Genomic DNA, 24,474 nt, shown 5'->3' with positions numbered 1-24,474 from the left:
GGGGCTTTGGTGCTCACTGAGTCTTCCCCTTGAGTGTGTGGCTTATGGATGTGTAGAGTTGTAATCCTGTATGGTCTGATTCTGTCCACCAAGTTCACTGGCTTTTGGGTCTTCAGGGAAGTGCAAAGTTAGCCACTGCCTGGGGCCACCTGGCAGGAGCTACAGAGAGATCTGAAGATTCCTCTATGTGTATCAGGTTTGGAAGTGCCCAAGTGAGGCCCGGCTGTGAAGCAAGGCAGGCTGATGCTAGTGCTAGGTCTTAGGCCTTTTATTGATAGGCTTAGGCACTCTGACCCAGCTACAGCTCGTTTGAGAGATTCTAGCAAAGTCTGAAACCTGAGCAAGGATGTGCCATTCACATGCAAAAGCCACAACACAGGGTTAGGTGGAGCTGCAAAATGAATAGGGTGGGGGTCTCAGGGAATCACCAGGGCAGAGCAAACAGATATGGCTGCCAGTCAGCTCTGCGACTGGAGAGGTCCCACCACAAGAACAATGATCCTTGCGAGCACCTCCATCTGGGAGAAAGGTCCCCCTCACCCAGTTCCTATCCTGATGCCAGACAACCCAGTTCCTCATCATATGTGTCTGGGTTCCCCAGAGTCTTGCCCTGGTGCTGGAGCGCAAAGGAAGCAGTCCTTTGTAAGTTCAGTTTATGCACCGGCCCTTTAAGAGGAAGAGCTGGGTCTGCAGCAGCCTCTGTGTTACTGAGCCCCAATCCCTGATGGTTTTTACAGCCCGTAGTTATGGGGATTGCTCTTCCTATCTCTGGAACTCTGGGCTGGGCAGTCTGGTGTGGATCTGGGACACCTTGCTCCTCACAGTCTGCCTCTGCAGAGACTATCTCCTACTGATTAAAAAAGCAGCACGCATAGATGGCAGTCCAGCCCGTTCCACCTCTCTTCCCCTCCTATCAGTCTCAATGTGCTTTCCTCTTTACTTCTCTAGTTGTAGGACTTCCATTCAGCCAGCTTTCAGGCAGTTCTGGATGATGGGTGTTCTGTATTTTAGTTGATGTGGTTTTGGGAGGTAGCGAGTTCAGGCACGTACCTATGCTGCCATCTTGGTTCTAGGCCTCAGTCATTTGTTTACTGATAGATGTTAAGGTTAATGAAGGTTTGGCCTACTAGAAATTATACTATGATAATTTGTGTATAAGATTTCTTATGCCCTGGCTGATGTGGCTTAGTTGGTTGGGCATCATCCCTGAGCACTGAAGGATTGCTGGTTCAATTTCCAGTCTGGGCACATGCTTGGGTTGGGGCTCAATCCCTGGTAGGGGGCATGCTGCAGGCAACCAATTAATACTTCTCTCGCTCTTCCTCTCCCGGTTCCTCTATCTCTAAAAATCAATTTAAAAAACCCAGTATTAAAAAAAAAAGATTTCTTATAACATGTTTTCATTTCTCTTAAATAACTCCCTAAAATTGGGTTTCCTGGGTGGTATATAGTAAATCTATGTTTAATTATTTTGTTGCTGTTGTTAATCATCTGAGGATATTTTCCCCATTGTTTTCCAGAAAGAGTTGGGGGGGGGGGGGAAGAGAGAGAGAGAGAAAGATCTATGTGAGAGACACACATCAACTGGTTGCCTCCTGCACAAGTCCCAATCAGGGGAGGGGAGCGAACCCACAACCCAGGTACATGCCCTTAACCGGGAATCAAACCCACGACCCTTCAGTGCATGGGCTGATGCTCTAACCACTGAGTAAACCGGCCAGGGTTATGTTTAATTTTATAGGAGACTGCCAAACTACTTTCCAAAGTGGTTGTACGCTTTTAAAATTCTACCAGCACTCCCTGACAACACCTGTTATCGTAAGATTAATTTGAACTATTCTAGTGGATGCATGCTAACATCTTGTTGTGCTTTTATTTGACATTTCCCTGAGGCATCAGAAAGTGTAGAGTCATGTAGTTTATCAGAGTGAGGATGTCTCTTTCTTTTCCAAGTTTGTTGAGAGTTTTCATTATAAATAAGTATTTAACTTTATTCTATGTAAATTATGCCTTAATTATACTGATTTTTTAAAAACTCTATAGTTAACAGCAGACTTAAAGAAACTGAAGCCTCCCCAGTTTGGCTCAGTGGATAGAGCATTGGCCTGCGCACTAAAGGTTCCCTAGTTTGATTACAGTCATGGGCACATGCCTGGGTTGCGGGCTTGATCCCCAGTAGGGAGCATACAGGAGGCAGCCAATCAATGATTCTCTCTCATCATTGATGTTTCTATCTCTCTCTCTCCCCCTCTCCCTTCCTCTCTGAAATCAATAAAAATGTATATTAAAAAAATAAATAAAAAGAAACACTGAATAGTTTCCTCCTAAGACAGGGGAGAAGGTTAGATAGTCTTCTCCCATCACTTTTATTCATCATTGTCATGGTAGTCTTAGCCATGTAATAAGGAATGAAAAAATAATGAGAAATATACAGACTGCAAAGGAAAAAGTGAAACTATCCCTACTCTCATCTGACAAAATTTACATTGATAATCCTAAGGAATCAGTAAAAGAAATACTAGAAGTAATAAGAGAATGTAGCAAAGTCTTAGGATATAAGATTAATATAGAATCAAATTTGTTTCCTGGATTTATTTCAGTAATACAAAGTTGACTGAAATTAAATAAATTTAATTTTCCTTAGTTTACATGATAATGTATGTAGAAAATCCTATGGAATTTACCAAAAAAAATGAGTAGCATTAAACTGTGAGTTTATGAAGGTTGCATAATACAAAATCAATATATAAAACAAAATGATACGTATTTCTATATTCCAATAATACTATTTTTATGGTTCTTCTATCTAGTTGCCAAAGACAGAATCTGAGATATTAACGCTGATTTTTTTTCCCCTCATGAACCTACTCTACCTTAATCAGATCCAACCAAGTTCTGTTGACTTTCTCTCTTCAACATCTCCAGCATTTACTCACTTTTCTTCATCTTCATCCAATCAATCATCATCTTTCGAGTGAAACCAGGCCCTAAAACTGAAACTAGGTCTTAACAGCCTATTTTTCTTCTTCTAGTCTTAAATATCAAATTCCTTCTAATCACTGCTGGTAATTTTATTGCATGGTTATCTCCTTTCCTCAATATGTTCATTTCTAATATCTGTACATCTACATCATCATTTCCTGGGAAGCAACATTTTGCACAAGGGTCCCTGGTTCGATTCTAGTACAGACCTCAGTTGCAGGATCAATCCCCAGCCCTGGTCGGGTGAGGCACGTGAGAGACGCAACCAATCGATGTGTCTCTCTCACATGGATTTATCTATCTGTCTGTCCCTCTCCCTTACACTCTCTCTAAAAAATCAATGGAAAAATATTCTCAGGTGAGGATTAACAAAAAAACAAACCAAAAGAATTTTAATGACACTTTCATACGATTATTGTGATAATTTGGTTTATTAACCAGTCCACAATAGATATTTCATAAAAGTTAGTCTCTTACTCCTTTCTCTTTTTAAAAATGACTTCCAAAACTTTCCCTCAATCTATTATACATATTCAAAGTCTTGATATATTTCATATTGACAACCAGAGATGAGACACAACATTTGTGCTCTAAAGGTTCTTCTTGGACACATTTTGGCATTTCACAGATTCTTCTGAATATTTAAATACTGAAATTGTAGTGCTGTGGAAAAACTTGCGTGGAAAGAAGGAGACCCAAGTCTAGTTTCATCAATGCCATCCAGTAGCTTGGACTTTAATCTCCTTGGATTGGGATAATTTCCCATGAAAAATAAGGGTGTTAGACAAGATAATCTCTTAGGGTTTGGGTCTTTAAATTCTATAATTTGGGGGAAAGAATTAGTATCTTAGATCATTAGCAATTAGATCCTTGGGCCTGGGAATATATCTTATTTGGGAAGGAATGCTCAAGATAGAAAAATATGACTAAGTAAGAAAAAGCAGGTGACAGCAAAAGATCATCCCAGCTCAAAATACCTCTGCTTTCCCCCATTCACCCTGCTGTAATTGTTTTAGAATAGAAATGTCTTCTTGTATACAAATTTCCACAGATACTAACAGGCCACTTGCTTTGTTTTATCTATATTGTCCTCATAGTTTTCAATTAAAAAATCAGTAAATTATGCCAAAAATAAGTAATACTTAACATTTCATATTTACTTCCTACTAACCATTTTATTCAGAGAGCTAAGATCCTGGCTATGAGGATGAGGGCGAGGGCAAGGGCAAGGGCAAGGGCAAGGGCGAAGGCAAAGAAGTTATTTTATCTATAGCCATGTTCCATATGGCCTTATAAAACTAATTTGTGAAGCAGTGATCCAGAGAACCATTTTTCAGCTTCTCAGTTTTTTTAAACTATACAAAAGATGTCCTTCAAAATAGTCACTCTTTTGTACTAGTCAAAAGGATATCATATTATTTTGTAAAAGACCTCACTGAATAACAATATACATTTACAAAAAATTCATAATTTCTGTTATTCAACACGTGCTATTTTCTATTTCTATGATGTGATCTTTCCAATACAAAGAATCATGATTGCAATTACTGAGGAATTAGTAACAATCCAATAAACAATACTGCCCAAGAACTATAGAGCTCTGACATTTAATCTCTACCTCATTTGTGAGGGCCTCCATTGAGTCTTCTTACTGGAATATTTACACAAACAGCTCACCACAAATGCCACAAAAAAACTAACTTCATCTTAATGCAGGCTAATGATACATTAATATTTTAAAATATTTTACTTTAATATTTTAGTATTAAATTAATATTTTAATCTTTAGGCCAATTTTCTCTCTTTAAGTCAAGAAGCATGAATTAGATTTACTTCTTAGTTGACTGAGACACATAAATAAAGAAACTGGCACTAGATATACAGACTGACTTGCAATTTGAAAAAACTTTACAGAAATAACTACAGACTAATTCATCAAGAAAATGAAGAATAAAGGCAAAGAATTACCTCTAATTATTCAAATTAATATTTTTTTGTCTTTCTTGCTTCTGCGTTAAAAAACTTTTATTAAATGTATTGGGATGACATTGATTAATAAAATTATACAGGTTTCAAGTGTACCATTCTGTAATACATCATCTGTATACTGCATTCTGTTAACCAGCCAAAGTCAAGTTTCCTTCTATCACATCACCACAGTCAAACTAAATTTTTAAAAAACTCACTAAAACAGTGAACATTATAAATCAGAAAAAAACTTATTATGACAGAGAAAAATTAAAATTAAAATGAGAAAACAGCTTACACTTACTGGGTTATCTGTGGAATCATCAGCCAACTGTAAACCAAAATAGTCACGCTCAGTCAAATCAAGATGTTTGAAGACTATATCCAACAGAACTTGCCCTTGATCATGTTTCTAGGAGAAAAATAAAAGGAAATCAATACCAATAGCCTATAAACACTTTCAGATTTTTAACCTGTTGGACTTTTCTCTTATTAAATTGGCACCTGTTCCCATCCAATGACTATTGAGAATAGAGACTTCACAGGTTACACAGTACTTAAAAAACTGTCTAACTTTAGGCAAACTAATTCAAAGACTATATAATAAATATGAAGATATAAGGAAACCTTTAATTAAAAATGCGTTCTGCTTTCAGGACAGTATGATATTTTTGTAATTTTATATTGTTGCCACATTAGTCAATTGCCTTATTGTTTTTTTCTTACATTTAAATTGACTGGAAAATAACATATTTGACTAAATACTATTTAAAATTTGTGTGACTAAAATAAATAATGCCAGTCTGGCCGGCATGGTTCATGGCTGAGTGCCAACCTACAAACCAGGAGTTCAAGGTTCGATTCCCAGTCAGGTATATGCTTCGGTTACGGGCTCAATGCCCAGTGTGGGGTGTGCAGGTGGCAGTCGAGCAATGATTCTTTCTTATCACTGATGTTTCCATCTCCCTCTCTCTCTCTCTCTGAAATCAATAAAGATATATTTAAAAAATAAATAAGTAAATATTTGGTTTGTTGAATAAGTGGATGATAAAATGGCCTACAGAATAAATTTTAAAGTTTAGATGGTTTTTAATCTCTTTGTAGGCTTTACTAGCTCTATAGTTTTTTACTTCACAAGAAGACCAGTTAGGGTAGGAGTCTCTAAAGCACAAGGGACAGTACATCTGCAGAGAAACTACCTTACTTCAAACAGTTTCTCTAAAGATAATGAGACTGTCTCTAACAAAACGTATTTAGGCTTATCACTAGAATTTTAAGGAGTAACAACAGACAGGCAAAACTGAGGTTCCTACTCTTGTTGGCAAGCCAAAGACAAATAATATGAACAACACTATTCCAACAAACTAAACAACCTAGAGAAAATGGACATATTCCTAGAAAAATATGACCTTCCAAAACTCAATCAAGAAGAATAAAAAAATCTCAACAGGCCTATAACTAAGGAGGAAATTGAAGCAGTTATCAAAAAACTCCCAGCAAATAAAAGCCCAGAGCCAGATGGCTTCACAGGGGAGTTTTACCAAACCGAAGAAGAATTAAAACTTATCCCTCTCAGACTAGTCCAAAAAATTCAAGAGGAAGGCACACTTCCAAGCTCTTTCTATGAAACCAGCATTACCCTAATCCCAAAACCAGATAAAGCCACTACAAAGAAAGAAAACAACAGGTCAATATTTCTGATGAACATAGATGCTAAAATCCTCAACAAAATCCTAGCAAATCGGATCCAGCATTACAATAAAAAGATCACACACCATGACCAAGTGGGATTTATTCCAGGGATGCAAGGCTGATACAATATCCACAAATCAATAAACATGATACATCACATCAACAAATTGAGAGAAAAAAAATCACATAATTCTATCAATTGATGCAGAAGAGGCATTTGACAAAATCCAACACCCTTTCCTGATAAAAACTCTCAGCAAAGTAGGACTAGAGGGATCATGCCTCAACATAATAAATGTCTTATATGACAAACCTACAGCCAACATCATACTCAATAGGCAAGAACTAAAACCATTTCCCCTAAGAACAGAAACAAGACAGGGATGGCCACTTTCACCACTTCTGTTTGACATAGTACTGGAAGTGCTAGCCATAGTGATCAGACAAGAAGAAGAAATAAAAGGATCCAAATTTAAAAAGAAGAAGTAAAACTGTCATTATTTGCAGATGACATGATATTGTACATAGAAAACCCTAAAGACTCTATCAAAAAACTAGACTTAATAAATGAATTTGACAATGTAGCAGGATACAAAATTAACACCCAGAAATCTATGGCTTTTTTATACACCAATAATGAACTCACAGAAAGAGAAACTAAAAAAAAAAATCCCATTTACCACTGCAACAAAAATATTAAGATACCGAAAAAAAGTAGAGGAGAAAACCAAGATGGCGGCATAGGTAAACACCGGAGTTAGCTGCCTCGAACAACCACTTCACAAATACAACTAAAAGACGGAACGGACATCGCCCAGAACCACAGGAAGACTGGCTGAGGGGAAATTCTTCAACTAGAAGGAAAGAGAACAGCATACGAGACTCAGAGGAGGCGCAGTGCGGAAAATACAAAGGTGCGGAGATACGCGCGGAGCGACCTGGTAGCTGAGGGCGCGGTTGCTGTTTTCAATTGGGAGGGAGTCTCAGATTCTGAGCTCCAGTTCTGGGCGAGTCTCTAGGGACCCAGACTGAAACGGGAAAAGCGGGACTGTCTGGCATCGGTCGGAACGCGAGGGCAGCTTTCTCTCCGAGGCTTGCAGCGGTTGCTGGGACTCTGAGAGGCAGAGCCTCTGGGGACAGAACTGAGAGCAGCCATAACTGCTCCCTCCACTGGCTCTGTTGATCCCGTGGGACCCGCCCCGCCCAAGCCCTGCACAGAGCCATTTGCCAGATAGCCTCAGGCAAAGGCTAGATTAGCACCTCCCTAGAGGACAGAAGTTTTCCCACTGCAGACAGAGCTGATTCTCATAGCCAGTTGACCTGGAGGTCAAATCCCCCCAAGTATTACCTACAACAATCAAGGCTTAACTACAACAATCAAGGCTTAACTACAACAAGACTGCACACAAAGACCACTAGGGGGTGCACCAAGAAAGCATAAAAAATGCGGAGACAAAGAAACAGGACAAAACTGTCAATGGAGGATATTGAGTTCAGAACCACACTTTTAAGGTCTCTCAAGAACTGTCTAGAAGCCGCTGATAAAGTTACTGAGATCCTCAAGAAATCCAATGAGACCCTCGATGTGATAAAGAACCAACTAGAAATTAAGCATACACGGACTGAAATAACGAATATTATACAGACTCCCAACAGCAGACCAGAGGAGCGCAAGAATCAAGTCAAAGATTTGAAATGTGAAGAAGCAAAAAACACCCTACCGGAAAAGCAAAATGAAAAAAGAATCCAAAAATATGAAGATAGTGTAAGGAGCCCCTGGGACAGCTTCAAGCGTACCAACATCAGAATTATAGGGGTGCCAGAAGATGAGAGAGACCAAGATATTGAAAACCTATTTGAAGAAATAATGACAGAAAACTTCCCCCACCTGGTGAAAGAAATAGACTTACAAGTCCAGGAAGCGCAGAGAACCCCAAACAAAAGGAATCCCAAGAGGACCACACCAAGACACATCATCATTAAAATGCCAAGAGCAAAAGACAAAGAGAATCTTAAAAGCAGCAAGAGAAAGAAACTCAGTTACCTACAAGGGAATACCCATACGACTGTCAGCTGATTTCTCAACAGAAACTTTGCAGGCCAGAAGGGAGTGGCAAGAAATATTCAAAGTGATGAATGCCAAGAATCTACAACCAAGATTACTTTATCCAGCAAAGCTATCATTCAGAACTGAAGGTCAGATAAAGAGCTTCACAGATAAGGAAAAGCTAAAGGAGTTCATCACCACCAAACCAGGATTATATGAAATGCTGAAAGGTATCCTTTAAGAAGAGGAAGAGGAAGAAAAAGGTAAAGATACAAATTATGAACAACAAATATGCATCTATCAACAAGTGAATCTAAGAATCAAGTGAATAAATAATCTGATGAACAGAATGAACTGGTGATTATAATAGAATCAGGGACATAGAAAGGGAATGGACTCACTATTCTTGGTGGGGAAATGGGTGTGGGAGATGCGGGAAGAGACTGGACAAAAATTGTGCACCTAGGGATGAGGACAGTGGGGGGGTAAGGGCAGAGGGTGGGGTGGGAACTGGGTGGAGGGGAGCTATGGGGGGAAAAAAAGAGGAACAAATGTAATAATCTGAACAATAAAGATTTACTTAAAAAAAAAAATTAAGATACCTAGGAATAAATTTAACCAAGGAGGTAAAGGACCTGTACTCAGAAAATTACAGGACGCTGAAAAAAGAGGTAGAGGAAGACATAAACAAATGGAAGAATATACCGTGTTCATGGATTGGTAGAATCAACACCATTAAAATGTCCATACTACCTAAAGCAATCTATAGATTCAATGCAATCCCTATTAAAATACCAACAGCATACTTCAAAAACCTAGAACAAACTCTCCAAAAATTCATCTGGAATAAAAAAAGACCCCGCATAGCTGCAGCGATCTTCAGAAAGAAGAACCAAGTTGGAGGGATCACAATAACAGATATCAAGCTATACTACAAAACCAGTGTTCTCAAAACTGCCTGGTACTGGCACAAGAACAGACATACAGATCAATGAATCAGAACAGAAACCCAGAAATCGACCCAAGCCATTATGCGCAATTAATATTTGACAAAAGAGGCAAGAGCATACAATGGAGTCAAGACAGTCTCTTCAATAAATGGGGTTGGGAAATTTGGTCAGATACATGTGAAAAAAATGAAACTAGACCACCAACTTACACCATACACAAAAATAAACTCAAAATGGATAAAGGACTTAAACGTAAGACAGGAAACCATAAAAATATTAGAGGAATCCACAGGCAGCAAAATCTCAGACATATGCTGAAGCAATATCTTCACCGATACAGCTCCTAGGGCAATGGAAACTAAAGAGAAAATAAACAAATGAGACGACATCAAAATAAAAAGCTTCTGCACAACAAAAGAAACCATCCACAAAACAACAAGAAAGCCCACTGCATGAGAGAACATATTTGCCAATGTTATCTCTGATAAGGGTTTAATCTCCAAAATCTACAGGGAACTCATACAACTTAACAAAAAGAAGATAAACAATCCTGTTGTCAAACAAAAAATGGGCAAATGACCTAAACAGATAATTTTCAAAAGAGGACATATAGAAGGCTGAGAGACATATGAAAACATGCTCCAAGTCACTGATTATCCGAGAGATGCAAATAAAAACAACGAGGTACCACCTCACACCTGTCAGAATGACTATCATCAACAAATCAACAAATGACAAGTGCTACTCTACATTACACACACAATATCCATCACACACTGCTAAGTTAGTAGATATGTGAAATTGAAAAAGTGTCTGAAATCAAGAGACAAAGCAGTCAAAAGAAAGAGTAATCTACATATTGGTTTTAGTATAAAAGGACTTCAAAATAACTATGACTAAGATATTAAAGACTAGAAGAATAGAGAAAATGGATTAAAATATGGAATATTTCAAAGGTGTTAGAATCAATAAAAGTGATCATAAAGACATTTCTAGAACTAGAACAAAAATATAATATGGAATTGGTTTAACAGCAGAATAAGAAAAAAAAACAGAATTACCTCAAAGACAACATTAATAGCTGTTAAAAACAAAGAGAAATTAAAAACAAAAAATAGAATATACATTAGATATGATGAGGTGCAGTGAAAACAGTCTAGCACATATTATAGTCCAGAAGTAGAGAAAATGGGTTAAAAGCAATATTTGAATCATTAACAGATAATAAGCTTAAACATTTTATAAAATATTAACCAAGAGATTCAAGCTCAATGAATATGAAGCATGATGTGCGCGCGCACACACACACACACCTAACACATTTTAAGTATATTACAGACACGTGACTAAAATCAAAGATAGCCCTAACCAGTTTGGCTCAGTGGATAGAGCAGTGATGGCGAACCTTTTGAGCTCGGCGTGTCAGCATTTTGAAAAACCCTAACTTAACTCTGGTGCCGTGTCATATATAGAAATTTATTGATATCTGCAACCATAGTAAAACAAAGACTTATATTTTTGATATTTATTTTATATATTTAAACGCCATTTAACAAAGAAAAATCAACCAAAAAATGAGTTCGCATGTCACCTCTGACACGCGTATCATAGGTTCGCCATCACTGGGATAGAGCATCGGCCTGCTGACTGAATGGTCCCAGGTTCGATTCCGATCAAGGGCATATACCTTGGTTGCGGGCACATCCCCAATAGGGAATGTGCAGGAGGCAGCTGATCGATGTTTCTCTCTCATTGATGTTTCTAACTCTCTATCCCTCTCCCGTCCTCTCTGTAAAAAATCAATAAAATATATTTTTTAAAAAATAAAAAATAAATAAAAATCAAAGAGAAAGAGAAAAATATTAAAAACAGACAAAGGAAGAAAGGACACATCTCTTGTCCTTCAGGAGAACAATAAGAATGAAAGATGACTTCTCAAGAGAAACTATGAAAGTCAATAAAATGGTACCGTTAAACTACTAAAGAAAAAAATGTCAACATAGATTCTATACTCAGCAAAAATACCACCAAAACATGAAAAGTAATTAAAGACATTTTCAGACAAAAAACTGAATCTGTTATTAACAGATCTTGTATTTCAAAGAATAATAAAACAATTTCTTTAGAATGAAGGAAAATTATTCTAGATGAAAGCATGGGATGTAAGAAATGAATAGCTACAGAGAGTATATATATATATATAAAGATAAATATAATAGACTATTAACTGTTTGAAGCAATAATAATAATGTCTTGTAGGGTTTATAACATATGAGGGGTAGGGCAAAAATACGTAAGAATAGCAAAAAAGTAGAAGGCAAGTAAATGGATTTAAACTGCTTTAAGGCTTTTGCATTTGGGGGGGAACGTGGTAGAAGTACTAAATAAAGGTAGACTTTTGTCATTTCTAAAGTAATCACTAAAAGTATAATATAGTATTCAGTTTCTTCACAAAACTAAAAATAGAACTCCCATTTGACCCAGTGATCCCACTTCTAGGACTATAACCCAAGAAACTAGAAACACCAATCAGAAAGGATATATGCACCCCTATGTTCATAGCAGCACAATTTACCATAGCTAAGATTTGGAAACAGCCTAAGTGCCCATTAGCAAATGAGTGGATTAAAAAACTGTGGTACATCTACACAATGGAATACTATGCTGCTGTAAAAAAGAAGGAATTCTTACCATTTGCAACAGTATGGATGGAACTGGAGAGCATCATGCTAAGCAAAATAAGCCAGTCAGAGAAAGATAAATATCATATGATCTCACTCATTTGTGGAATATAATGAACAACATAAACTGATGAACAAAAACAAATCCAGAGACAGAGAAGCAACGATTAGAACATCAAACCTCAGAGGTAAGGTGGGGAAGGGTGAGGGTAAGGGGGTGAGATCAACCAAAGGACTTATATGCAAGCATAAAGGCCTAACCAATGGACACAGACAACAGGGGGGTGAGGGCATGAGTATGTGTGTGTGTGTGTGGGGGGGGGGGGTTAAGGACACATATGTAATACCTTAATCAATAAAGAAAAAAAAAGATTAACCAAGGGGGACTAATAAAGGAGAAAAAATGGAGGAAGAAACAGAGGAACATGAAGAAATATTCTTTGGTGAGTGAAATATTCAATGCCTTAATATGGTGGTGGTTCCACAGATGTATACATGTATAAACATTCACTGAATTGCACACTGAAGATTTCTGCACTGCACCATGTAACATATATTGTATCTATAATAATAAAAGCATAACATGCTATTAGACCAGATGACCTTCCAGATGAAGTTGGTGCTGTGAGGAAGGAAGCTCCAAGTCCGGGTCCTGGGTGCCAGAGGGAAGCCGGTGCCGGCAGCCAGGGAAAGGAAGGCCTACTCTTGCACGAAGTTTGTGCATCAGGCCTCTAGTATATTATAATAAACAAACAAAAAAGTCTATATATACCTTCCAGAGTAGAGAGACTAAGCTACAGAATCTTTCTAAATAGAATCCAATATATTTCTCAAAAATGTAATGGCTTATAGCTATTTTATGAAAAATTTTCCATAATGTATACTAGTTATTAAATAAAGTATATGAATAACTATACTCTTATTTAATTTACTGTACTGGGTTCTAAAACAGTACATGAAAATATCATATATATATATATATATATATATATATATATATATATATATAAAACAATTAACAGATTGCTATTTTGTAGAATTTTAGTAATATTCTTCTAAGAAAGTATTTCTGGACCTAGAGAATAGATCAATTGGATCACAAGCAATAAAAGAAAGAAGAATCAACTTTTCTAAATGCATATGAGTCAGATACAATAAATAGGCACTTCATAAATATTCTCATTTGATTCTAAGCATCCTATGCAAGGCCGGTATTATTCTCTTAACAAATGAAAAATCTGAAGCACAGAAAGGTACAGTAGCTTGATTAGAATCACAGAACTAGTAAGTCTTCAAAATAAAGACTTAGAAATTCATCATTGGATAATTGTTGAGGAAACTGTTCAAGAGAAGTAAATGTCATTATTAGTAACAGACTTATATATGACAAATATGATACAAACCTAACTAACAGCTATACATGTCTATCATACACTACAGTGTTTGAATTTTCACACACTATGAAAATTGGCAAATTGTCATGTCTGTTTGCACTCAAGATGATTAGTTCCATTTTAACATCTGATTTTACTCAAAAAATCTTGGTAAAGATTAAATTCTCCTTCAGGTCAGATGCTGAAAATCAATCTAAGAGATATCAAAGCTAAATGAGGCAGGCTGGACAGAGATGTTTGCCTAAGACACACTAAAAAAAAACAGTAAAGGCAGTAATCAAAGCCAATTTGTCTAACAGCCCCTTCTGTGACCAAGAGATCCCCTCCCCTCACTTTCCTCTTCCTATTGCCAATCTCTGTAAGAACTAGAGATTTGCTCTCTGAAGAAAATGAGCCAGTAATATTCTAGATTCAGAAACATCAGGTACAATTGATTACCTTTTATTGTACATGGAAAATCTACACAGTAAGCAAAAGCCTACATATGAAGAATTGAGACCTCTTCAGCCCCTTTCTCTCATTCAGCTCTACAAACTACAGGCATATAATTGAAGGATTTCTCGCCAAGGGAAAAAGTACTGAACTAACAAAATATCACTATGTAACTTCTTTGTTTATTGACAGGATGATAGGAAGTATGTGGGAACAGAGGTATAAGAGATCTAAATTCTCATCCTCCAACGTCAATACATAATATGAAGAACAACAAAAAGAATAACCAAAGCAGACAAAACCAGAAATAATATAAGCATGTTTCTTATACTTACGGTAACAAATATTAGAGAAAAACTAAATGTGTTGAGTGTGGTTACTTCTAAGAAGTAACAGGGTAAGAGTCTGCTAGTTTTTGTTATAACACTCGACAGAACTATTTGGTTTTTAAAATGGTATACATGAATAAACCAATAAATGTACAAACAAAAACTTCTGGGTGAATCTGAGTGACATCCACAAATAATAATATTTTAAAAGGAATTAACACAACAAATTTAAGTAGGGCTAAAGTAATACTTAATAAATAATCCTTGATAAAACAGTAAAGTGTTGAAAATAAGAGGTCCTAACAGATCTTGCATATACAACACAAACGTACATGGTCCTGGCTCTGCCATTAACTTGGCAAGTAACCTAATGACTCTAAATCTATTTTCTCATATGTGAAATAAAGTCAATGGAACAATAACCGGGGAAAAAAATCCCCCCAAATTCTATCTTCCTTTACAAATATGACTGTAGAATGAGTCCAAGTAAATTAACTTTCATTTAGCTAAATCCATCATCCTTATACTCCTTTGGCTTCCCATCTCAATATGCATCCACTAGGTAACCCCCTGTTTATAATTCTATTTGTACTATTGATTTGGTTAACAAGTACTTCAACAAATGAAAAAAGGAGAAGATTCAGCCTACTAAATATTCATCAACCCCAAGTTGTTTCACTGTTAATAACTGGAACAGGCTAGTTTCCCCCAATTCTTCCTTGTCACACAGGCTACTGCTATTATTTTCATAATGCTAAATTTTTGGGTATGATAATGATACTGTGGTAATTTATGAGGCTCTTAGGATGCTGAAATACTTACAGGCAAAATGAACCACTTTTAGAAAATAAAGACAGAAAAAGAAAAGGAAAGGAAATGCACAACAAAATGTTAAGAACAGGTTAATCTAGGTAAAGGGTATATGGGTATTCATTATGCTCTTGCATCTTTTCTTTTGGCTTGAAATTTTTTAAACAAAAAGCAGGAATGCACCCATATATATATCAAGACATACACAAGAATATTCACCAGCACATTACTGATAAGAGAGCAAAGTGGAAACAATCCAAATAAACACCAACAGTAAATTTGACAAGTAAATGGTAATAAATCAATGGACAAGTAAATTACAGTATATTCATATTACAACGAGTACTATAATACAGCAATGAAAATGACCAACTACTGTTAACACACCACATGGGTGAAACTCACAAATAATGTTGAACATATTAAGCTATACACAAGTAAGATGAACAAATTATTTGTTGAATAAATATTCCAGACAAGACTCAGATAATATCAGGGCTATTATTTATCTCTGTTTAGCAAAGGTTTTATTCACAGACAGTACAAGTAAGATTAAAATGGAAATGTATAAGTTATTTAGGAGAATAAATTCCTTTCAGGCACATTTATAAAAACTACCCACATACTATTGATCTGCTCCACTAATTAATCATAATGCACTGCTGATTTGTCAACTTTTTTAAAGACCTAGTTTGAATCAGAACTTGTACTTGGTAGTTACAAACCTACACTACAATGACTGTTCTTCATTGAATAAGAGTTTCAACCTTTACTATAATTAACTAATTTTAATTATAACCAGATATAATTTTTAAAAGAGAGCGATATAAAATACTTACACTAACTTTGAAAACTTGTACAGTGTTATCCAGAAGAAAAATGTTGCAATCCACCTCTGTATGCTGTCTGTCTCGGGCCAACTCTGATGCTCGTACATTGTAGGTTCTGCCAGCAGGCAAACGGAAACGTGAGGTCATTACTGTCCACACAAGGTCTAAGTTGGGGAAAAAAAAACAATCACTGAATAAAACAGTTCAAGATTCAGAGTAGTTTATTTAAAACACAAATTTACTATGTATTTTTCAATTACCACTTAGGTAAAAAGCAGTTATAAATTTTGAAACAACCAGATAAGAATTTGTAAGTATAAAAGAAGATACCATACATATAGTTCATTATCTAAACTAAAATTACAACCTACCTAGAAAAAGGTTTATTTTTAACTGTTCCACTGAGAAAACAGAAATATTGTTCAGGGAATAATATTCCAATTCAAAACATATAAATTTAGTAGTCAAAAGAGGGAAAAAGAATTTGCTACTTCAGGAAGTTGAATAGTACTCATTGATGCAAGTATTAAAAACACTGCAAATTGGCAACAGGAGGGGAGATTTTTTTTTTAAATATATTTTTACTGATTTTTTACAGAGAGGAAGGGAGAGGGATAGAGAGCTAGAAACATCGACGAGTGAGAAACATAGATCAGCCGCCTCCTGCACGCCCCCCACTGGGGATGTACCCGCAGCCAAGGTACATGCCCTTGACCGGAATCGAACCTGGGACCCTTGAGTCCGAAGTCCGACACTCTATCCACTGAGCCAAACCAGTTAGGGCGGAGGGAAGATTATTTAACTCTGATGGGTTCCTCCCTTTATTAAGCGCATAAGACTAAAAGGAAACATGGAGTTGTGTGTTTTTTTAAATACAATGCCCTTCATTTTAACTATCCTCAAATTCAAACTAATTCTAATAGGATTACTCTTACTCTTTTATTTTAAATTAATTCTTTATTGTTCAGATTATTACAGTTGTTCCTCTTTTTTCCCCCATAGCTCTCCTCCACCCGGTTCCCCCCCCCCCCTCCACCCCCCCCCCCACTGTCCTCATCCATAGGTGTATGATTTTTGCCCAGTCTCTTCCGACACCCCCCCCATACCTCTTCCCACCCAAAAATGGTCAGTCCACTCCCTTTCTATGCCCAATTCTATTATATTCACCAGTTTATTCTTTTCATCAGATTATTTTTCACTTGATTTTTAGATTCACTTGTTGATAGATGTGTATTTGTTGTTCATAATTTGTATCTTTACCTTTTTCTTCTTCCTCTTCTTAAAGGATACCTTTCAGCATTTCATATAATACTGGTTTGGTGGTGATGAACTCCTTTAGCTTTGTCTTATCTGTGAAGCTCTTTATCTGACCTTCAATTCTGAATGACAGCTTTGCTGGGTAAAGTAATCTTGGTTGTAGGTTCTTGCTATTCATCACTTTGAGTATTTCTTGCCACTCCCTTCTGGCCTGCATAGTTTCTGTTGAGAAATCAGCTGACAGTCGTATGGGCATTCGCTTGTAGGTAACTGACTGTCTTTGTCTTGCTGCTTTTAAGATTCTTTGTCTTTTGCTCTTTTAATTATGATGTGTCTTGGTGTAGTCCTCTTTGGATTCCTTTTGCTTGGGGTTCTCTGCGCTTCCTGGACTTGTAAGTCTATTTCTTTCACCAGGTAGGGGAAGTTTTCTGTCATTCTTTCTTCAAATAGGTTTTCAGTATCTTGCTCTCTCTCTTCTTCTGGCACCCCCATAATTCGGATGTTGGTATGTTTGAAGTTGTCCCAGAGGCTCCTTACGCTATGTGCATATTTTTGGATTCTTTTTTCTTTTTGTTTTTTCGGTTGGGTGTTTTTTTGCTTCTTCACATTTCAAATCTTTGACTTGATTCTTGCAATCCTCTAGGCTGCTGTTGGAACTCTGTATAATATTCTTTATTTCAGTCAGTGTACGCTTAATTTCTAGTTGGTCCTTTTTCATAACCTCAAGGGTCTCACTAGATTTCTTGAGGGTCTCACTAAATTTATCTGTGGTTTCTAGAAAATTCTTGAAAAACCTTAGAAGTGTGGTTTTGAACTCTATATCCAGTAGTTTGCTTTCCTCCATTTCTGTCATTTGTGACCTGTTTCTTTGTCTCTGCATTTTTTATGCTTCCTTGTGTTGATAGAGTGGCTTTCTGTGCTAGGTGTCCTATAGGGCACAGTGGCTCAGCCTCCCCAGTTACCTGAGGTGGACACTCTTGGTGCACCCCTTTGTGAGTCTTTTTGTACTTAGGCCTTGATTGTTATAGGTATCACTGGGAGGAATTGACCTCCAGGCGAATTGGCTGTGAGAATCAGCTGTGTCTGCAGTGGGAGAACTTCTGTGCTGGAGACACCCTTCTGGGGCAAGACTTGCTTCAGTGGGGCTCACTGAGTCTGCCCCCTGAGTGTGTCCCTTATGGGTCTGAGGAGTTGTAATCTGGATGGTCCCACGCTGACCACTGGGTACACAGTCTCTTGGATCTCTAAGGAGGTGCTAATTTAGCCTCTGCCTGAGGCTACACAGCAGGAGCTATGGAGAGATCTGCAGATTCCTCTTCTTTGGGGTTTGGAGGTGACCAGGTGAAGCCCAGCTGTGAAGCAATGAAAGCTGCTGTGGGGTCTTGGGCCTTCTTCTGGAAGTTCTATGTCTCTCTGACCCAGCTGCAGTTTGTTAGGTAATTTTCAGATTGCAAAGGGCCAGGCCTTTCATATCCAAAAGCCTCTGTGCACAGCTTGGGTGGGGCGGGGTCTCAGGGGATTAACAGGGTGGAGCAAGCAGCTATGGCTGCTCCTCAGTCCTACCCTAAGAGGCTCCGCAAGTCACTTTCCTGGTAATCGCTGCAAGCACCTCTGAGAGAAAGCCGCCCTGGAGTTCCAACCGATGCCAGACAGTCCAGTTTCTCCCCATATGAGTCTGGGTCCCCAGAGACTCGCCCGGAACTGGAGTTCAGAGCAGTTAGGAGCTTGAGACTCCCTCCCGATTGAAAAAGACACCGGTGTCCTCCGTTGCCAGCCTCTTTCCTCACATGCTCGAGCCTCCGTACCTCTGCACTTTACTTCCGCAGCTCCTCTGAGTCTCAGTGTGCTTTTCTCTTTCCTTCTAGTTGTAGAATTCCCACTCAGCCAGCCTTCCTGTGGTTCTGGATGATGTCCGTTTTGTCTTTTACTTGTATTTTTGAAGTGGTTGTGCGAGGCAGTAATTTCCGGTGTTTACCTATGCCGCCATCTTGGTTTTCTCAGATTACTCTTATTCTTAACACAAAAACAAAAACTTAAGACTACAGATCTTTGCATCTCAACTTGTAACCCAAGAGGGAAAAAGTATATTCCTACAGAAGAACAGGTATCACACCAATATAAGCAGCATTTGATATTACAAAACAATGAAGATGTAGCTTCAAAGTTTGAAAGAAAATTACAGTAAACCCTCAATTTTAAAGAGTCTGATTTAACAGACTTTGGACTTAATGGACAAAATTTCCGGTCTGTATGTCATATGTGAAAAATTAACACCCAATTAACCAAGCTTTGCTTAGAAGTAACTTAACAGGTTTTCTCGTTATTTTTAACAAATTTTAGCAAATAGCCATATGTTGGGAAAAACACTAGTAATTTTAATGACATAAATAAATATCAGATATGTACAATTATAGCTTACATATTTAAATTAAAGAGTCACCGCTGGTAAACAATGTTCAGTGAATGATTACACCACATTTCCCATGGTAACTGGTTCTGTTGTCCCATGGCGTGACGTTCTGCAGTAGTTTTAACGCATGCCAGCTGGCTGATGTCCTTATATGTGTTAAGCCATACCCCAGCCATGTGCCCCAGTCCTGTGCATTTGTTTACTTGTGGTGACTGGTAAATGCATGTACTTACTACACCTATTCAGTATAAATTTAAAATTACTGTAATACATATAGAAAGCTTTTCTATGAAATTAAAATTTTCACACATACATAATTTTAATTACACAAACATGTCTACATAAGCAAAAATAGGTAAACTAATTTGTCAATTTTTTAACATATGCTTTTGGAAAACCTACTTAATTATATAACAGACACCCACTTGCCTGAATTAGTCTGTTATATTGAGTCTTTACTGTATTTGAAACACAGAAGTATATACCCCCCAAATTAGAATTTGTATTGTGGACCCTCAGAAAGAAGACATCTACTAAGAAGGGCTCCTGGTGGTTAACTGGGCTCAAACTTAAAAACAACAACAAAGACAAAAACAGAGCCCAGAGCCCAGCAGCGATTTCTACAGAGGGACGACTCACACAAACTGCACTTCAGGGAGAAGACTGCACTAAACTCCCTGCCTCTGTACTGAACTGCCTGCCTGCAGTGTGTTTCTGCCACCTAAGCCAACCCTTACAAAGGAGTTCCGGGAATCCTATTTAACCAAAAGGACTAAGGCTTTCCCCATCCAATCAAACCTGCACAGCTGCAACCATCCAGAGTAGCTCTATTCTGACCAATCAGGACAATGTCTTTTGGACCAATCAAACTTTGAAGATTAGGAAACCTGTTGTGAAAGAGAACATACCAACCAATCAGGGACCAGGGACAGGGACTTCTGTCCATATAAGCCAGCTCCCCTCTGGCTCTGAGAACATACTTTCCCTTTCCACCAAAGACTGCAGTTCCCCAGCTGAGCTGAAACACCAAAGATGTCTCACCTGAACAAAGCAGAGCACACCAAAGCAAGCCAAAGCAGACAGGCAGGAAGCAGAGCAGATCAGTGAGGAGCAGAGTTGAGCTATCTAGCCAGAGAAAGGCCTGGCCCCAGGAATGGCTAGTCCTAGGGCTGCTTCACAGCCATGCTGTATCACAACTAAGCTGTTCCAATCACGCTGCTGTCACAGCCATGCTGTATAAAAATTGAATTGTTTTGCACTGAATAGTGTACTTCTTCACCACATTCTAAATCGGGGATTCCTTTTGGCGTTGAAATGGAGTCAATGACCATTGTTTAACAATGTGAAAGAATAAAGCTAAAGACATTTTCCAACATTCAAGGATTCAAAGTTTAAAATTCATAAGGTTGAGAGACAGGCATATATGAAGAGTCACAACTTACCAGAGTAGAGACACACAAGCAGAAACTGCCATAGGAGCCAATGCATGAGTAGTAGGAAAGCCTGAACTGTAACTGATGAATTGCTGGAGACTCAATGTGGACAATTCTTAAGAGTTGGGCTGGCCGGAGTGGCTCAGTTGATTGAGCATCATCCTGTGTACCAAAAGGTTACTAGTTAGATTCCTGGTCAGGGCACATACCTGGGTTGTGGGTTTCATCCTGTTTTGGGAGCATATGAAAGGCAATCCATCAATGTTTCTCTCTCTCCCTTCCTCTCTTTAAAGCATGTCCTCGGGTGAGGATTAAAAATAATAATGACAAATAAATAAAAACTCCAGGGGGACCCAGTTATTGGAAGGCTCCCATAATACTGTGAGATTTACCTCCAGGAACTCAACCAGATTCCCATAGTAAATATTAGAGAAAAATACTCTTGGGCTTGCCGCAGGTTGGGTGGGATGGGGTGACCAGAGCATTCAGTCCTTCTTAACTACCCTCAAAAGAAACTAGTTAACCAGAGCCTAAGGGACCTGGGACAAAGAAAATAACCAACCCAGCCTACTCTAGCCATGCTGTCCCACCTAGGTGGAGAGAAAAAAAATGAAAACGCCTGTGAAATTCTCAGTACAGAGGCATAAGTTCACTAAAATACTAAGAGCAAATCATAGGACTAAAGCAGAGGCGGGGAACTTTTTTCCTGCCAAAGGCCATTTGGATATTTACAACATCGTTCACGGCCATACAAAATTATCAACTTAAAAATTAGCCTGCTACATTTGGTCAAACACTTAATTAACTCACCCCTAATGTCTTGGCAGGGCCAGACCAAATGATTTCTCAGGTCATGGCCTATGGGCTGGATATTCCCTGTCCTGGGGAAAAAATGTTTCCCTTACCCCAACCTTACCACCACATTACTAAGGCCCTATTAATAGCAGTTCCTTTTAGCAAAATATCATATCTACCTATCAAGAAAAATTTATAAGGCATACCAAAAGATAAAAAACACACTGTGAAGAGACAGAGCAAGCATCAGACATGGAAAGTTGGAATTATTAGACATGGAATTTAAAACAACTATAATTAATATGCTAAGGGCTCTAATTGATAAGGTAGAGAGCAAGAATAGATGAACAATGTAAGCATAGAGATAGAAACCGTAAGAATGAACCAAAAAGAAATGGTACAGGGGAAAAAAAACAACAGATATAAATAATGCCTTTGATAGGCTTACAGCAAAGTAAAGAATCTCTGAGCTAGAAAATGTATCAATAGAATCCTCAAAAAAATGAAAATCAGAGAAAACAAAGACTGGAAAAAACACACAGAAGAATATCCAAGGACTGTGGGACAACTACAAAAGGTATAACATACATATAATGGGGATACGGGAAGAAGAGAAAAAAGAACAGAAATAAATCAATAATGACTGAGAATTTCTATAAAACAAAAAAAACCCCACATCTATGCATATAATTTTTAAGCTACAGAAAATCAAAGACTAAAAAAAAAAAAAATCCTGAAAGAAGCCAGAGGAAAAGAAGCACCTTACCTACAGAGAACAAATAATTACATCTAACTTCTTAACCATGCAAGCAAGAAGAGATTGGAGTAAAACACTTAAAATGTTGAGGGGAGGAAAAAAACCTACCAACCTAGAATTCTGTATCCTGAAAAATCCTTTCAAAGGAGAAATAAAGATTTTCTCAGACAAAAAGAGAAAGAGAATTTGTTTCCAGTGGACTTGCCTTGCAAGATATTTTTAAAGTTCATTAGAAAAAAGGAAAATGATATAGGTCTAAACTCATATCTACATAAAGAAAGGAAGAACACAAAGAAGGAATAAATGAAAATAGATTTAAAACTTGATGTTTCTCTCCCTCTCCCTTCCTCTCTGAAATCAGTAAAAATATATTTTAAAAAAAGAGAGACTAACCTTGGTGGCCCTGACTTAATCAGGTGAAAACCCTTAAAAGAAAGACTAGGTCCTTCCTGAAGTGAAAAAATTCTGGCGCTGGCTTTAAAGACATGATCTGCCATGTTGTGAGAGGGACTAGGACAGAACCATGTGGCAAGGAAGTGCAGGTATCCACTGACAGCCAGCAAAGAACTGAAGACCTCAGCCCCACAGTTGATTGTACTTGTCAACAATAACATGTTTTGGAAGAGAACCTCAAGCTCCTGCAGTCCAGTTAACATGTAGTTTGTAACTTTGTGAGAACCAAAACAAAGCTGTACCCATACTACTGACCCATGATACCGGAAGAAAATAAATGTGCTGCTTTATTCTGCCAAATCTGTGGTAACTTATCTAATCTAATAAAAGAGAAACATGGTAATTGGCGTACGATCGCTACCCTTCCCATTGGCTAATCAGGGATATATGCAAATTAACTGTCAGCCAAGATGGCGGCAGGCAGCCAGGCAGCTTGAAACTAACATGGGGCTTGCTTGCTTCAGTGACAGAAGAAACCAACATTCCCCGCCTACCGCTGCAGGCCTCTGAGCCTGCAGTTTAAAAAACACTGTAACGAATATAGAAGGTAAACAAAACCCCAGAAACCAGCTTTCAGCGAGCTGGGATCAGAGCTGGAGTTATACATTGTTTCGATTACCTACTTTCAACAGCAGAGGCCTAAGAGCTGGAGCCTCAGAGCTAAAGCTGGCTCAGAATTAAAAAAGAAAAAAAGGAGCGGTTGGGAGCTTCCGTCACCCGCCAGCCTGAAAACAGCCCTCAGCCCCTCACCCAGACTGGCCAGGCACCCCAGTGGGGACCCCCACCCTGAAGGGTGTGTGACCAGCACAAACAACCCTCAGCCCCTCACCCAGGCTGGCCAAGCACCCCAGTGGGGACCCCCAACCTGAATGGTGTGTGACCAGCTGCAAACAGCCATCATCCCCTCACCCAGGCTGGCCAGGCACCCCAGTGGGGACCCCCACCCTGATCCAGGACACCCTTCAGGGCAAACCAGCCAGCCCCACCCATGCACCAGGCCTCTATCCTATATAGTAAAAGGGTAATATGCCTCCCAGCACCAGGATCAGCATGACAGGGGGCAGCGCCCAAACCCCCTGATCTCCCTGCGGCTCTGTGTGTGACAGGGGGTGGGGCCACAACCTCCCTATCCGCCCTGCTCTGTTCGTGACAGGGGAAGGCGCCCCAACCTCCTGATCAGTCCTGCTCTGTGCCTGATACGGGGGAGCTCCCCAACCTCTGATCGCCCTGCGGCTCTGTGTGTGACAGGGTGCA

At 38.4% G+C, this 24,474-nt stretch overlaps 1 protein-coding gene across 7 annotated transcripts in view; it reads right to left on the bottom strand.

Moving 5' to 3' along the window:
- The window catches only part of PTPN4 (protein tyrosine phosphatase non-receptor type 4), a 239,265-nt gene that overhangs the window by 179,861 nt on the left and 34,930 nt on the right, over positions 1–24,474 (bottom strand). For 4 of the 7 annotated variants that reach the window (XM_036319442.1, XM_036319445.1, XM_036319443.1 and 1 more), the window contains exons 1-4: positions 21,225–21,377; positions 20,581–20,669; positions 16,125–16,279; positions 5,255–5,362 (exon numbers count right to left, since the gene is read on the bottom strand). In XM_036319442.1, coding sequence (XP_036175335.1) covers positions 5,255–5,362; positions 16,125–16,279; positions 20,581–20,669; positions 21,225–21,256 — 384 coding nt within the window. In that variant the 5' untranslated portion in view covers positions 21,257–21,377. Of the gene's footprint in view, positions 1–5,254; positions 5,363–16,124; positions 16,280–20,580; positions 20,670–21,224; positions 21,378–24,474 lie in introns of those variants that run through there. The other 3 variants (XM_036319444.1, XM_036319448.1, XM_036319446.1) reach the window with 2 other exon arrangements.

Source organism: Myotis myotis, unplaced genomic scaffold (assembly GCF_014108235.1).
Source record: "Myotis myotis isolate mMyoMyo1 unplaced genomic scaffold, mMyoMyo1.p scaffold_m19_p_8, whole genome shotgun sequence".
In the NCBI taxonomy this organism is placed as follows: domain Eukaryota; kingdom Metazoa; phylum Chordata; class Mammalia; order Chiroptera; family Vespertilionidae; genus Myotis; species Myotis myotis.
This window is presented reverse-complemented; position numbering and strand designations above follow the sequence as displayed.